Source organism: Paramormyrops kingsleyae, chromosome 6, assembly GCF_048594095.1.
Source record: "Paramormyrops kingsleyae isolate MSU_618 chromosome 6, PKINGS_0.4, whole genome shotgun sequence".
Classification (NCBI taxonomy): domain Eukaryota; kingdom Metazoa; phylum Chordata; class Actinopteri; order Osteoglossiformes; family Mormyridae; genus Paramormyrops; species Paramormyrops kingsleyae.
In genome coordinates, this window is record NC_132802.1 from 24,888,770 (window position 1) to 24,905,130 (window position 16,361).

Genomic DNA, 16,361 nt, shown 5'->3' on the forward strand with positions numbered 1-16,361 from the left:
TGTAAAAAAAAAATACGCACTAACAAATATGTATAAGCTTAATTATTTACTATTAACATAATACTAACAACGTGGTAACAGTATGCAACAGTGTATGTGCTATGTCGGCTAAGCTATTCAATCCTGTGCTGTCCAAGGCTTTTGTCATATTGCTAACATTAGGTAACAAAACCAATGTTTTGACTCAATGGATGATTATTACTAGCTGCTTTTGACCCAAGCAACACGAAAATACCAGGAACAAAACAATTTATTTTTTTTTGCCTTGTGTTATTGATGTTTATGACTGTTGTCATAATGTGTCATTCAGTTTTTGGAACTGAATGACACATTATGACAACAGTCATAAACATCAATGATGTGTCATTAATGTGCATGACGTGTCATGTCATTCTTATGACGGTTACATGTCACCCTTATGTAGACTGCTTCAAGTAAAGTGTTGCCTAACATGGTCCTGCAAAATTACGTGCACTTTTCCTCAACGGAATGTGCCATTGATCAGGCATTACCTTTATAACCATTGAAATCGATACGTGAAATTTTCATGAAATTTGATACGTGTTTGCATACTTTTTTATACAGAAAAAAGAAAAATTCAGAAAAACATTTCCATGATGGCAAACTGTACCGGGGTTCAAAGTGTTCAATCAGGCGGCAGAATCCCTCATTTTCTACAACTGCGAGGGGTTGCTCATCCAAAACAATGAATTTGAATACCCTTTCTGTTATTTTTGTCGTATTTAGACTATTGCTGGGGAGTTTCTCACGTCTTTGCAATGCTGCCTGTGGGGTATTCCATAAAAGTAGCTAAAGAAAACCAGACTTTCCTGAAAAAGTCAGACTCAAACTAGCGCCATCTCTAAACTTAGCCTCATGTAAAATGAGAGCGGTGTTTTTTTCCACTGCAGAACAAACACTGCTGATGGAGCTGTATGAAAAATACAAAGATGTAATCACTAAAAAAGGCAATACTGTGGCCATAAACACAGCCAGGGAGTTGGCTTGGCAAAGAATTGCAGAGACTAAATGCTTAAGTTATGTAAATGTTACAAGTACCTGGCATGGTGTCAACAAACTGTCCTAGCAGTGCACTTCACACCTGCACTTAATGTTTCCCATCCCTTTTGAAGGTCACTTGATGTCATCCTCCGATTCATGAGAAACTGTCAGATAAGTTGATGGTCATCTCTAGCATTAGAATGTCGCTTCCGCCTTTTACCAGGCTGGTTTCTGGTTGTTCCCAGTGTCTCCTGCTTCACCTTATTCTTGTGTACTGCTGTCTTAGAAATTTTGAACCTGAAAGCATCCTGCTGCTCAGCGTAGCCTTCTGCCAGCAGAACCACAATTAAATCATGATTTAAAAATGCAAATTTATTTAATAATATTGAGTGGTCTCTTAATTTTTCCCACGGCTGTGTGTGTGTGTGTGTATATATATATATATATATAACTTTTTAATTTCACAGTGACCTTTTCTTGGGAAGCTAACTTGTTTTGTTTAGGTGGCCAGTTTTTTGCCTGTAAATTTTTACTGAACTTGAAAATAATATCTGGTGCAACTATTGCAGTGTTTTCCATGATAAATATTTGTTCAAGATTGGCAGTTTTTGTGCTTTTATATTCAATTACTGATTTACTGTATATACATAAGGTACTTTATTTTAGTGTTATTTGAAATAGATTTATATGCAATTTGAGTCATTTTAACCAATAACAAGTTAGTTTAATCTCTGTACATTATCATGAGAAAAATACGGAAAAAAAATTAGAGCATGTAATTTCACTTTGATAATTATCCATGTGTTAGTAATTTATTATTTATATATTCATTTACATATTTGTTTATTTATAACTGTTCTATTTTAATTTATTTTACCAGATGGCAATCACTCTGCTTGCCATAGGCAGAGTGTTCATTCCTGACCCTGCAGCAAGAGAGGAGTACCTTGTTAGGAGTAGAGAAAAGTATATTAAAGATATTTTTAAAAATTCAAATGAAAAATAGCGGAACATGAAGTATATATTGCTCTTGTGTGTTTTTCATTACCTGGACAAAAAAAAATTTGTTTGTTAACATGTTCATCAGCTGTCATTTATAATTATTCCAAAATAAAATAGACTGTAAACTGTAGATGTATGACTTTACACTATATTACATTACTGTTTCAGTTACTAGAGAAGAAAATGTCAGAGAATGATTGCATATGTAAAGTCAAGTGAGCTGCCAAGCAGACAGAAAAAGAAACAGGGAAAGAAATGGGTGGCAAACACTGTTACACATTATACCACCTTTTATGGACATTTCAAAAGTTCTGACTGATGTAGATACAGCACAAAAGCAGCCAGAAAATGCAGGCCAAGCAATGGTATGCCCCATTCCTTTGAATGACGATTTTTGTATTGACTGCCAACAGCTTTCTTAGAAAATCATTGAATTCCAAAGTAGAACAGTTACATTACATCAAATAAAAAATGATGAACTATTCCTTATAATGGCCTACTTCTGAGACAAGTATGGTGCCTCGGTGGATGACTAAAACCTAACCTAAGATAATTTTAGAGTCAACTCATGGAGTTACTAGTACAGCTCAGTGGAAGGTTGTAAAGAGGTACAAAAATAAAAATGGACATTTTAACAGTCCTATCAGTCTGAACTTGTTACATTGACTTCTATTTTCAGGTTTCTCCATTCATCTCCACAGGGCGTCCATACATTTTTCATTTTGCTCATCATCATTGACAACATCAAGGTGACATCCTCAGCATTGGAGATGAGACCCTCCAGTTCCCTAACTCTGTCCCGGATGGCACTCAGAATTCCTTAACTCGATCACAGTTTCTTTAAGGCAGATGCTATTTGCAATTATGCTATATTATTATTATTGTTGCTGTCGTCGCTGTTGTCACCATTATTATTATAATCAATATCCGTTTTATTGATGTTTTTGTTGTTGGAAGCCAAAGTCACTGAATTTGACTGAACTCGCAAAAACTAATTTTACAGGGGTTTACCACGAAACCGGTAATAGTTTCATCCCTAGTCTGCCGATATTGGGGGGCTGTGTCGTTCCTCCCCGTTCACTCTGTTTCCTACGGCGTTGTCCCTTCTGCCTGAACATTGCTAACTATATACACAAGACTAATTATTCGACTGAAGGCAGGTGCTACACCGTCACCCATTCGGTGGGGCACTGCAGCTTTCGATGGTTCCTCTTCTCAAGTAAAATCTCTACAGCGGCACTTCGGAATAGCGGGAGGTTTCCAAAGGTAGCCGTGGCCAGCCTTTGGTGGGGGCCTTGCTCATTTCAAGTGTTAACACAATCGAGAAGTTTCGATACGGTTAAAGAAAGAAAGAATTAACATGACAAATCAAGTTAAAGAAAACCATACTTAAGCAGCACGGACAAGCCGCAAGGAATGAGAAAAAGTCGACGTTACATATCTCCTTGTAGACCAACTGAATAGGTGACATGAAATGACAGAATAACGACCCTCCCTCCTTCCCTCTTCCCACAGGCATAGGTGACCTATCCCCAAAGCCACTAGTACCTATTGGAAGTCATAGAAAATTCGTTTTATTGGGTAATTAGTAAGCTGTGTTTTAAATCGGAGGTTATAAATGCAAGTCAAAACGACCGCAGTACGACGTGTGAGGGTCGTGAGCTACGGTGTGTGAGCGGGCTGTCGTGTGTAACTGCAGCACGTCGTGGCAAAATGTAATATATTATTACGTGTTTAAGGGTTTCTGCATACATTTCTATGCATTTTCTAAAAGCGACGTAAATAGGAAACAAACACTACGCGTGCTCATTTTTATGCTAGTTGTTTAAGAACAAGCTCGCTCGCTAATTTATGCCTTATGTCTTCTAATCCGCTTTAGATTTTAATACCCTTTAAAAACATATTTGACGTGGTAGCTAAATGTATGATTCATGCGAACCACAGAACTATGATATTACCGTAGCTAACACGCATAACGTTGTTTCTCGGCTGAACATCCGTGTTGTTTTCATAATAGTATTGACAATTAGAATAAAATTTATATCACTCCACTATTTGTGAATACATTTCAGCACCCAGAACTTTCTTCGAGTTATCGCATCTTGTTGGGAGGTTTATACACATATATGATGGTATATCATATTTCTGTTCCTCTCTCTTGTCAAGCTCTGTAAAATGGACCGCAAGCCAAAAGAGGAATTTGGATGGGAAAGTGCGGCTGCATTCTCCCCTTCAAAGAACAGGAGAATCAGCAATGACAGAGTCGGGTCCAGCCTTTGGAAGAAAGAGGATGAGGACCTTTCAGTGGGCCCTGGAATGCTGGAGGACATCTGCCTAAATACAGCCATGCATAAGCCAACTCATTCACCTTCAGAAAAGCTGCGGGCAACTGAAACGGAAGCCCTGGGCTGGACACCCACTAGGAGGACGTCAGGCCAAAGGAAGCCAAGGAAGTCCTACAGAACAGGTGCTGAAGTGACGGTCTCCCCTGCCAAGGTACTCCATTTCTGAGGGGGGGATTGTAGTCCTAGATATCACTTTTTACATGTCCTGGCTGTGAGATGCAAATCCCACAGGTTTTTGTTAAGTTTAAGGAGGCATGGTCACTCATCTTTGCTGTAGAAATTGTTAGATTAGTTGCCACACTGATTAGTGAATTGAATATATGAAGATGCTCATACAGGCCAGAGTGTGGGCTGTATTTCTCGAGCAATTTTCACGCACCGCTACACCCATGTGCACAATTAATTGGAAAAGTAACTGATTATCATGCCAAAGTAAAAATAGCATTCTGTTTCAAGGCTGCTAATATTGCAGCAAGAATATTATCATATCCCCCACGCCTACAGTACTTTTTACAATGGTATGTAGCAGGAAATAAAACAAAGTAGAGCATTTAAGCACCATAATGTTTAGCATGGTAACTTGTAATATATTATGACTGTCAAAAAGAAATGCCTAAAGCTCCAATTGTGTGTGCATGTGTTCTGTTTTCTCTGCTGGTACCATGTTTTCTGTGAACATATTGCTTTTTGTACGGTATATACTGCTCTGTATAATTCTTTTCCACAGAATGGCATGGTACTTTAAAATAGTATTAATTCACTTTTGGTATTAATCATGAAGTTAGCACATTCAGGAGAAAAAGAGAAGTTGGTATTGCTAAATATCAAAACTGATATGTATTTGTGTTTGAGAGAGAAATATTTCATTAGAAATATATTACGATAGTGTTTCAAGCTACTGTGTTTATTGTTATTTCAGGTATCAAACTGTGACATATCACCCATCTTGACAGAATCTATTTTATCCGACAATAAAGTCCTGCCATGTGGAAAGAAGAACAATGACAGGACACCAGAGGTAGGTTTTAAAGCTGTACTTATTAGGGCTGTAACAGATGCTCTTGCAGTTGGCACTAAAAAGTCTACAAAGGAGCCAAATCGGGGAAAGCCACCTCAAGAGAGAAGTGTCTGAAAACCAGTGTGATAGTATGGCTGATCTAGAGCTAGATGAGAGCATGTGCACCCAAGCAGGAGAGACAGTGGAGAAACTACACTGGTTTCTTGATCAGACTGCTTTGCTTCAACTGAAACTGATAATCAGGTACATTTTTGGGATAATGTTCTATTATCTGGGATATATTCTATTATTACCGTAAGTAGAGGATTTCAACATTTCACATGAAGGGGGAAAAAATAATGAAATCATTTGATTTAAAAAATGTTGCCTGGCAAAAATTTCTGTTAAGGCATTTATTGACTATCATGCTTTGGGGTTGTTACTGCAGCAGTACCAAAATGAACTGCCTACTCAGGGCCGTATATTTGGGTATGGATCGTAGGCACATGTCCCTACCAGAGGTGATCATTTCAGGTCCAGAAAGTACAAATCCAGACCGTGATTTAGTTTCAACCAACCAGTTGAGCATAAAGAGTCACAGTTACAGAGTACTCCACTGGTTGGTTGAAACAAAATCCTGGTCTGGATTTGTACTTTCTGGACATGAAATTTCCACCTCTGGTTCCCTACCCTTGTTCTTCCGCAAAGGGCCAGTGTGTATGCAGGATTTCGATGCAACTCCCTATTTAGATTACTAATTAGAGGACTGATTGGCTGAAGAGTCCTCACACCTGGGTTTGAACAGCTGACCTACAGGTTATCCCAAAAACCTGCATACACAACGGCTAAGATTGGCCACCCCTGGTTTAGGGGGTAGGGAGTTCAGGGCTGATTTGGTCCCCACAGATGTTGAAGCCAAATGTGTGCGCTTGGGCTTACTCTTGGTTTATGTTGAGTCTTACACTGGTTCAATGTTTCTCCAGAGAGAGTTCTTGGAAAAGCCTGATTGGTCTGATGTGGATGATCCAGTGGAAATAAAGAATTTTTCACAGGATGAGGGCTTTTTCACAAAATCCCAGTTGAAGAACAGCAGTGAATATGAAACCAGTCCTCTACCATACCTAGCAGCATGTTTCAAACATTCTAATGCATGTGATGATGAAATCCTGGTGCCACGTAAGCCACCTTCAGAGATTGCAATGCAGCTACCTTGTGAATCCTCTCAAAACCAGTGGAACAGTCCAGATCAGACATCGTGTGAATCCTCTTCAAATCAGTGGAACAATGCACTTGAGATGCCATCAAAACCATTTCAAAACCAGAGAAATAATATACTTCAGTCACCTTGTGGATTCATTCCACGGCAGTTGAATAGTGCATTCCGGAAACCTGACTCCTCTTCACACCACTGGAATACAGCTGTCCAGTCACCCGTGGAATTTTCTCAGAGACAGCGGAACAGCGCAGATCATAAATCTCGTGAACCTTCTATTGTGATGTGCAGTACTGGAAATCACAAGTCCCACAGCAGTGAAATATCTAAGAGGTCTGATGTTTTTGCAACACCGGGTTGTACAGTTAAAGCGGGGTCGTCTTTGCTAACTTACAGTTTTCCTTTATGGAGCCCAGATTTACTTTCTTCTGGTGATGAACTTAGAAGCGATTCAGACTGTAGCCCGATGCACTTAAAAACCTCATCGAATAACAGAACCAGACAAGTGTCTGTGGAAGCACAATCTATGTGGGACTCTGACAGTGACCAAAAGGCAAGGCCACTGAGTTTCATTGACACCCACTGTCATCTGGACATGCTGTATACGAAACTGGGCTTTCGTGGCACATTTGCTCACTTCCGTAGACTGTACCACAGCTCCTTTTCCTCCAAGTTTGAAGGCTGCATTGCAGATTTCTGTAACCCACGCCTCATGGTGAGGGAGCAGCTCTGGGAACCCCTTCTGAGCGAGGAGCTGGTCTGGGGGGCTTTTGGTTGCCATCCACATTTTGCCAAGGAATACGACATTATTGATGAGCACAGCATCCTGACCGCTATGAGACACCCAAAAGCAGTTGCCTTTGGGGAGATTGGGCTAGACTATTCAAGCAAATGCTCCACTACTGTTGGCCAACAGAAGAAGGTATCAGTATAGGGGATTATATCATGTTGTACTGGTGATTATCTGTCCATCTTCTGTGTATATTTATTTAATGAACTTATTATTCTTAGGTACTGAACTTTAGGTTTAATACTTGATAATGGATCTACTGGATTTTATTTTATTTGGTGAAAACTAAATCAAGTATTGTAGTTTGTTCACCCACTGGGATTTTCTTTGTGTATGTGGCAATGCGGTACGTTTCCCATATTCTTCATCTTATTAGGTGTTTGAGCGCCAGCTGCATTTGGCTGTACAAATGAAGAAGCCTCTGGTGATCCACTGCAGAGATGCAGATGAAGATCTCCTGGAAATCTTGAAGAGACTTGTACCCAGAGACTACAAAATACACAGGTTGATATAGGGCATAGATGATGCGCAAGGGTGAAGTGGCCAAATGAATGTAATTGTGTAAATTTTTTGACCGGTAAAAAAAAAAATTTTTTTTACTGTGCTCTCAGAACTTCTGATATGAGGTTGTTATGTTTGAAGACTGCAATTGCAATTTTATAAGTAACTTGTATTCAGAAAAGTCAGTCGCGTCGAAATCCTTTCTGAACCTGATTAGTGTTGTCAGTCCCTCCAAAAATACATTAGTAACTGACTTTCTTTGTGCTACAGACACTGTTTCACCAACAGCTATGATGTCATTGAGCCCTTTCTCCAGGAGTTCCCCAACATGTCAGTAGGGTTCACAGCCCTGCTCACCTACCCTAAAGCCGTGGAGGTCAAGGATGCCATCAAGAGAATTCCTCTCCACAGGATTGTAGTAGAAACGGATGCACCTTATTTCCTTCCTTACCAGGTACGCTAATACAGTCTTGTGAAAAAATGAATACAGGCAATGCTGGTTGTTCATACGTTTTCAAATATGGGACTGAGTCATTGCCTTGCTTAATTTTGTGTCTTATTTTGTGCCTATTCTGTATAGCTATGCGTCTCATATCCATGTATGAGACGCATAGCTATAATGAAATCTGTTGGAGATATACAAGGGTAATTTGAGAGTAATTTATGCATCTAGCTGAAAGCATGTCTTTGCCTCCTTAGGTTTCAAAGAGTGTGTGCAGGTACTCTCACCCAGGAATGGCCATCCATACCCTGCATGAGATCAGTCGCCTGAAGGGGGAGCTCTTCTCTACTGTCCTTTCTACCCTGAGGCAGACCACTGCTAAGCTATACGACCTGTGAATGTGACCCAGTGTGGGCGCCCATCAACAATCAGAGGCCACATTCATCGTTGATTCATCATTTGATTACCAAACGAACTCTCTATTTTACAGTAAGGGCTGCAGTTGTAAGAGGAGTAGTTAGTATAAATGACCACAACCTTTGTTTGTTGTATAATCATTTATCACTATTTTTATACCTTAAAACTGCTAAACAAACTGAACAGAGGAAATTTCTTTGTTTATGTTAGAGTTTCCGTTATCTGTTCTGCTCAACACGGGAATGATCACCTAAAGGTATGAAAGGCCTAGTAACATTGCCCGTGTAATTCAGGATTGGTGTGCCATTTTTTCCCTCAAAATTAAATGCTGTACAACGAGATATCAGTTCAGCTGAAATGTATTGAATATTAATCTGAGCATGTCTTATTGTTCTATTTTTACTGATTGTTTTACTCCTATTTTGCTGGTCCTCTGTGTCAAAGTGTTTTTTTATTTAAGAGACAAGGTGGCATTGTTGACATAATACCAACATTCTGGGTGATGGGTGACTTTACTGACAATGACGGAGTCATTTACTTTTGTCATGTGAGTGCTGTAGATAGTCCTGCATTAATGCATGAATGTGTGTCTGACTTAATTGGATGGATTCATATTTTACCACCTTCTATCTCTGCCTGTTTAAATACACTAAAGTAAGTTAGATTACTGCCTTTCAACTGGGCATTTTATGTGCACTTACAGTCAGGATTTTTTTTTCTGAGTTTTGAAGATTGAGAAACCTGAAAAATTATATATTTTTTTTATTTTTATGGGACCGCATTTAATAAAGTAAAATCTAAAATTTCTGTGTAATTGTTTTTATTGTATTTTAATTACAATTTCAATTTATAACTTTATAACTGAAGTTCTCAGAAATGAAATTATGTAATATAGAGTTAAAAAAAATAAGCTTGCTTATTAGTCATCATCACTTAGTCAGTGTCAGTATGCCTAGAACTGTGATCACTCAAAACTGGAAAACTATGTAGTCTTAATGAAAAGTTTTCAAGCATGACAAAATAATTCCCTTGAAATTGAGTATAAAGAGATTGTATGCCAAATATTTTTTCTGTTTAATTTGCTTTGATAAAGCAGTGTCTGCCATTATCTTCATTCTCGCTGTTCCATAGGTCATTTTGCACTGCTTCACTTTCAGAATAACTTCACATAAACTAAAACATCTACTTCAGAACAATCACACAGACATTAAGGCATCCCATGCATTAGCTTTTTAAAGTTTATTTCTTAATTTTTTTATAGTGTAGTGCTTTGAAGAGGGCTTGGAAGCATATAAATGATTGATAGATGTGTTTTCTTTTTTTAAGTTCAAAGAGTATACTCAGAGTAGTAACAGCAACAGGCTGTCCCATACGACACCGTATTCATGGGAGTCTGCGTCGTTCACTGACCCTGCAACATGTGAAAAAAAGAATTACCTGAAGGGGACTGAGCTAATGTTATCTAATACATAAACATCGTTGATCGTAGATGAAGAAGTTGATGCAAATATTCGATATTACAATACAATATACAATATTTTTGTGTTTACACATCACAGAAAAATCTATGTAAACAACACAGGAGCACTAATCAATTCATTCAAAATAGCAAGGCAGCACTTGCAGTGTAGCTACGTTGGCGCCTTGTACTCACAGGCAAATATTTTCCCAATTTATGGGCCATCTGTCAGCACCTCCTGTACAATTGTTTGCAGTACATTTCCGTATTCTTGAAACTCTTCTTCATTCATGGTGATGCCCATCTCAAAAGGAAAGGTGAACTAATCCAGCATTAAAAAACAATATTTAGAAAGACATTTCAGTCTAATATTGCACTCTTATAATTTAAACATTATTCACGCTATTCTCAAAGTGGTATGGCATGTTATTTGTTTGGCACAAATTTTTTTTATTTCAAATAATTGTTTTAACAAACAAACGAGACATTTCCGTTTGGCACCGTTCAGTATTCTCTGGTTTTGTTTGAAAATGTCTTTCCCACCAACCAAAACATGCTTGTTCTCTCCTTCCAGAGTCTCAAACGGAGGAGGCAGCCCCTCGGAGAAGCGTTTGCCCACACGCACTGGTTTCTTCTCACTTTTCCCCTGTAGACACAGGGCTCATTTCAATCAGCGGTTTTCAGCTTCTTATCCACTCTTGTAAATATATTATTTTGTCACAAGATGTGGCTTGAGGAAAACAAACACACATCTTTTGCTATGTACCCAGGAAGTATACATGAAAGATTAATATCTAACTTCCAATTACAGAATACAAAAATGTGCCATACTTAAAATGAAATACTTAGTGATATTAAACTAAATGCAGCAAGTCCTAATATTATTATGTATGTGTGGAGTTTGCATATTCTTCCTGTGTCACACAGGATTCTGCCCACAAGGAAAAGACATACGGTTAGGCTAACTGGCATCTCTGAATTGTCCATCGAGTGTAATTGTGTAAGAGACTGTGCCCTGCATTGGACCGACCTGATATACCTCATTCTTATATGCTACGCTGTCTGGAATAAGTTCCAAGTCCCCTATAACTCTGACCAAGATAGATGGTTAGAAATGGATGGATGGATGGATGGATACCTGTGGTTTCTGAGATGGGCTGAGGAAGCTGGATCCTGCCTGGGCAGAGTCCGTCCATAATGCCAGGATACAGATAAACATGATTCCATATGCTATTTGCTTTTTCAGCTGCATGTTTGAAACAATGTTTCGATGGCTGTTTCTAACACCATAACCAAGAACACAAACAGAAATCACAAAAGAGGAAACTTTTATATAAACATTTAAAGGACATTTGCAATTAACTTAAAGTACAGTACAGTTACAAACTGGTTTCAGTTTTGTAAACGCTAGTTATATAACTGAACAATTGGTCAAAGCACACGATAAAACTTACCTGTTGGACGGTGGCTGGAGTATACCCTGGAAGCATATTCGATAGACCTTTTTATAGAAATCAACTGTTTATTTTGTTACACATAAATGTAAGATGTTCATACTGAGATATCCAGGAAACAAAGGGCAATTAAAACTATGCTAATACCTGAGTAAATATGAATAGTGCATGCATACTTTAGTTGTATTGAGATGCTTTTCACTTTGGGAGTATGAACAGCTACATTTTTTGGATAATAGGCCTTTGAATATGATGTATGTTTGTGGTAAGGCTTATCTTGTGTGCTTTCTAAGGGGCTGCGAAATCATTTTAAAACTATTTGTCCTGCTTAGAGATATCTGTCACCAACTTTAGATGGGTTTCTACTCCACATTTATACCATGAAAAATACAGCAAACCTCAGTTGTCCCAAACATTTTTCCTCTATATATTTCATGATTTAGAAGATAATCCCTAGTCCCAATTTGAAACAATCCATCTATTTGATTCTGCTCTGATCCTTTTTCAGTTTTTTATGGACTTACCTGACTGGGGAATTCATAATAACCATTTAGACTCATCATTCACATATACTGTACATATACCTATATTAGCCTTTTGCCATTAGTTCACAATTTTGCTTTATGGTGTTTTATTTAACAAAACCTTTTCATTTTCTTTTCCCTTTTTGGGAAAACCTTCATTAACTAAAAGTTCACAATTTTCATTTTATATATGACCTTGAATATAGAATTATTAGTGTTCATTTTTTTATCACAATTATGATAAACACATCATTTTTGGTCTTGATGCTTGAGTGAATGTCTCCATTGATTGGAGGGTCTTGGAATGAAAGGTCTTGATGCAGAGAGAATGTTACGGTATTTCTTTGTACAAGAAGACATTTGGTCATTTGTGTTTTAGTCATTTTGTGGAAAATGAACAGATATACAAAAATGCTATAATTGCACATAGAACATTAGAAGTATTATAAAATTGTCCATGCAAAGCTTGTTTAATAGTAAAATAAAAAGATTTTGGAATAAACTGTCTTAAATGTTTGCACAGACCTTAACTCTTAAACTAAAATGTTCAAGCTGCATGTGATCATTTAAATGTTTTAATTCTTTATTTTTGATAGATTGAGATTGTGGAATGGTCATAATAAGCAATCCTCACAGGTCTAACCTTTTTTGCTATCATATCTTTTACTGGAAATGTCACTTCAGTCATTTCAGAAGAAAGCCTCTGCCAAATGAATTAATTAGCATTTAATTATATATTTAATCATCATATATGTATGAATATATTCCATGGAATAGTGCAGTAAAATTATATTTTTTTCCTTCCCTAATAAACTTAAAAAAACAAGGCTTTAGCATTTAAGCTCCAGTAGATGGCAGAGTTGAACCCAACTTCAAATCTACTGTAAGAAAACAGGCTTTTAAAATCATATAAACAGCCAGCTGTTATTTCACAATGCAGTTTGCATATAATTCAGTGAGAATACTGCAGTATTGGATTTTGTGTTAGTTTTGTTGAATGTTTAACATCCGAAGTGTTTGAAAGTTGTCATTATATCTTCCAAAATGTCACTGTGAAAGCTGCCTCAACTGCAGTCTTTAACTTATTAGGAACAGTGAGACAAACCATCATGGCACAGTGGGGCTGTCCTAATACAAAAGCTTAGATTCAGGGTAACAGAAATAATTCATTTCTTTCAATCATTAACCTTTATTCTACCAGGCAAATCATTAAGAACAGATTCTTATTTACAATGATGGCCTGAAAGGTTGATGTGTCAGGATTTTATGGGGAAACAGTGGCATAGTAGGAGATTACAGGTTTGTGTCAGTGAGTATCTAAGTTATTTGGGTGATAGAGAGAAGAATACGGCAGCAGAACGTTGCAGAGAATGAAGAACAAGAGAAACTCCTTGATGTTAATAACCCTGGGGGTGAGTTTCCCGAAGCCTTCTTAACGCTACGTCATTCAGATTATTCAGTTAAAAAACAGAACTTACAAACGATGTCGCATTAAGAAGGCTGCAGGAGACTCACCTCTGGTCATCTAACTGCAAACAGTGCTGTGCTATTATGGATTAATGGTCATTAGAAAGAGTCAGATACTTTTTAGTTCAAATAAACATAAGTGTTCTATGACTAAACTTCTTGTTGTGGTCTTTCAAGCATCTAAAATTTTATTTCAAAGCTCATTGTTTCATAGACTGATCTAGAATGTCCTGTTGCCACTGGCAAAACTGACCTTGCCAATATAAATCTTAAAGGAATCAATCAAGAAAGCAGTATATTTTTATCCTATAAAAGAGGTGCCTAAAGAGTGGCACACATTCTAGTTTACACAGATTTTGACTTTGAGAAATGTTATTTATTAAAATTCACTATTTAGAACGAAATAAAATCTGAATTTTATTAGCAGCATTTTTGGATTTTTGATTGAATGTTTCATGGAAACTTGACATTTTGGATTGCAGTGTAGCGATGAAGTGCAGTGGAGCGATGAAGTCAGTGCAGTGACTGGCTGAAATATGGACCAAGTGACTATCCAGCCTCACTACACAGAGGTGCCACATTCTTGAAGAACATTGCAGAGCTTCTGACCAGCTGCCAGAAGTGGAAGGTTGAGTTACCAGTCGGCACTTGGAACCTGTGGCAGCCTTTTTGCGAGCAGCTGGATGAGCTACAATTAGATGCTAAACTGCTTCTTCACTTTCATAAAGCCAGCAGTGAACCCCAGTGATTCTGAAATACGCAGCTTTCCTTGCTCTTAGAAATGGAAAGCATCGCTATTCACCAACCAGACCCTGGCGGACAGTAAATCCATGCATTAATATGTGCTGTATGTCTCTGAGAGGGAAACCACATAACGTGCGCTGGGCAAGAAGATAGGGCTTGGGAGGAAGTAGAAAATGCCTCTTGGGGGGCAAGATGTATTGGGGGGGGGGAGGGAAAAACATATAAAAGGGGGGTCAGTCAGGAGGCAGTGGTTGCTTTGGGTCATTCATCCCCCAGCTGTCTCTTACGGAGAGAATGCCTGCACAGCTGACTTATTCTGCCCCTCCCTCAGGCTTTAGGCCCTACAAGGTAAGGTGGTCCCGTCCCCCGACTGGAGAAAGCATCGACCACCGGCTGCACGCTTCTTTGGCTCTCCATATGGCCGACCACGGTTACTGCCAACCTGCATGGTGGTGGATTCCCAGCAAGCTGTTGTATCACAGGGGAGAACAATCAAACCAGAACCCTGCAGGCACCATGTCACTCTGCCATCATTTATTTTCAAAATAAAAAAAATGGCATTTGCAGTGGGAGCGGTGATAAATAACGTCATTGTTAAAGGCATCATCATCATGCTCAGCCAGTCCCACCAGGCACACCTATTTAAGGATTCATACTCACGAATCAAGTCATTAATCAAAGCAGTGGATATCAAATATGCGTTTTCATTACTGTGTATCAAACCAGGGTTTCACATATTAGTAAGAAATTATGTATTGACAAAAATACATTCCATATAACATACAGTTACATTTTATCCAGTAAATCTTTCAAGATTTATTAGATAAGATCCATGTTGATTGACTCCATTGTCCTCATATGTTTGCCACATAAGCAGTGTCTCCTTTTATCAGCTGTATCGTTAGCAGAGCTGGGGACTTGAGTCACTGACTCACTACTCAACTCGGACTCAAGTTACAAATTGCATGACTTGTGACTCAACTCAGCAAAACTGATGGAAAGACTAGGACGCGACTTGGACCCTATGACCCTATGACTCGAGAAGACTTGAGGTTATAGTCCTCCTTCTGTATACCATAATGTTAATTTTATAACTTCAATATATATTAATTCTCTGCTGTCTGCATTTTCAATCGGCTGAATGTAAGGTCTCCTGAGATAGTTTGCTGGAAAGATGCATCACTCCCTGCATGTACACAGACATAAAAACTGTGTGAGGACAACTGTGAGAAGACACTCTCTTTTCAACCTATCTCTGCCTATAAGGAACGTATCTTACAATGTACTGTGGTGGGTTTTTGCTGCAACAAGTTTTAATCACTAAAGGTAAAAAAAAACTGACATAGGTAGGGACTCAAGTTATATGACTCGAGTCACAAATCTGATGACTTGTGACGACAGAAAAAATGAAGGAAAGACTTGGACTCAACTTAGACTTGAGGGCAAATGACTTGAGACTTGACTTGTTTTGACTGGAGACTTGACTCGCCAAGTAATGACTTGTTCTCATCCCGGGTCGTGGGACTATATCAGACCTCAGTGGATACTTTACTGCCATGACTCTCTTATTGGCAGCCGCTTGCATCCCCATAGCTTCCACGTTCTGCCTGTACCAGAAGAACGGACTCTGCCTGCAGGTGTCATTTTCTTTCACTTACGGAGGTACAACATAAACTGTGTATGACTTTCATTCTAACCCAAGTTCAAATGCAAAAGGAGGTAGATCTATAGGATGAAGTGATAAATTATTTTTCTGTATCGCAATTTACCAGCATCACTTGTTAGAAGACTGCTCAGTTTTTCTTCATAACAGCTCAGGTAACGAAGAATCTGGAGAAAAAATTTATGACTGAATTTCCTCTGCTGGTACCCCACCCATCCTGTTTCTGCTAGAGGTCAGACATGACCCACCCATCTCCCAATTCCACCAGGCGACACTGGATGTTTGCCAGTGGGAAGTGGGCAAGCTGAGGACTATCTTGGAAGAGATGTGGGCTTGGTTCG

The 16,361-nt window shown here is 38.6% G+C and overlaps 2 protein-coding genes across 2 annotated transcripts; one reads left to right on the forward strand and one right to left on the reverse strand.

Moving 5' to 3' along the window:
• Positions 1-3,150: 3,150 nt before the first annotated feature.
• Positions 3,151-9,516, forward strand: tatdn2 (TatD DNase domain containing 2). The gene is made up of 7 exons (XM_072712913.1): positions 3,151-3,270; positions 4,171-4,500; positions 5,269-5,367; positions 6,330-7,481; positions 7,726-7,853; positions 8,121-8,304; positions 8,550-9,516. Exons 2-7 carry the CDS (start codon positions 4,180-4,182, stop codon positions 8,688-8,690), a joined length of 2,025 nt encoding a protein of 674 aa, XP_072569014.1. The 5' UTR covers positions 3,151-3,270; positions 4,171-4,179; the 3' UTR covers positions 8,691-9,516.
• A 417-nt stretch (positions 9,517-9,933) lies between these two features.
• ghrl (ghrelin/obestatin prepropeptide) lies at positions 9,934-11,644 on the reverse strand. Its single transcript, XM_023805516.2, has 5 exons — positions 11,623-11,644; positions 11,307-11,448; positions 10,716-10,814; positions 10,364-10,490; positions 9,934-10,120 (listed from the first exon to the last, which is right to left on the reverse strand). The coding sequence occupies exons 2-4, from the start codon at positions 11,418-11,420 to the stop codon at positions 10,383-10,385; spliced, it is 321 nt and encodes a 106-aa protein (XP_023661284.1). The 5' UTR covers positions 11,421-11,448; positions 11,623-11,644; the 3' UTR covers positions 9,934-10,120; positions 10,364-10,382.
• Positions 11,645-16,361: the final 4,717 nt, after the last annotated feature.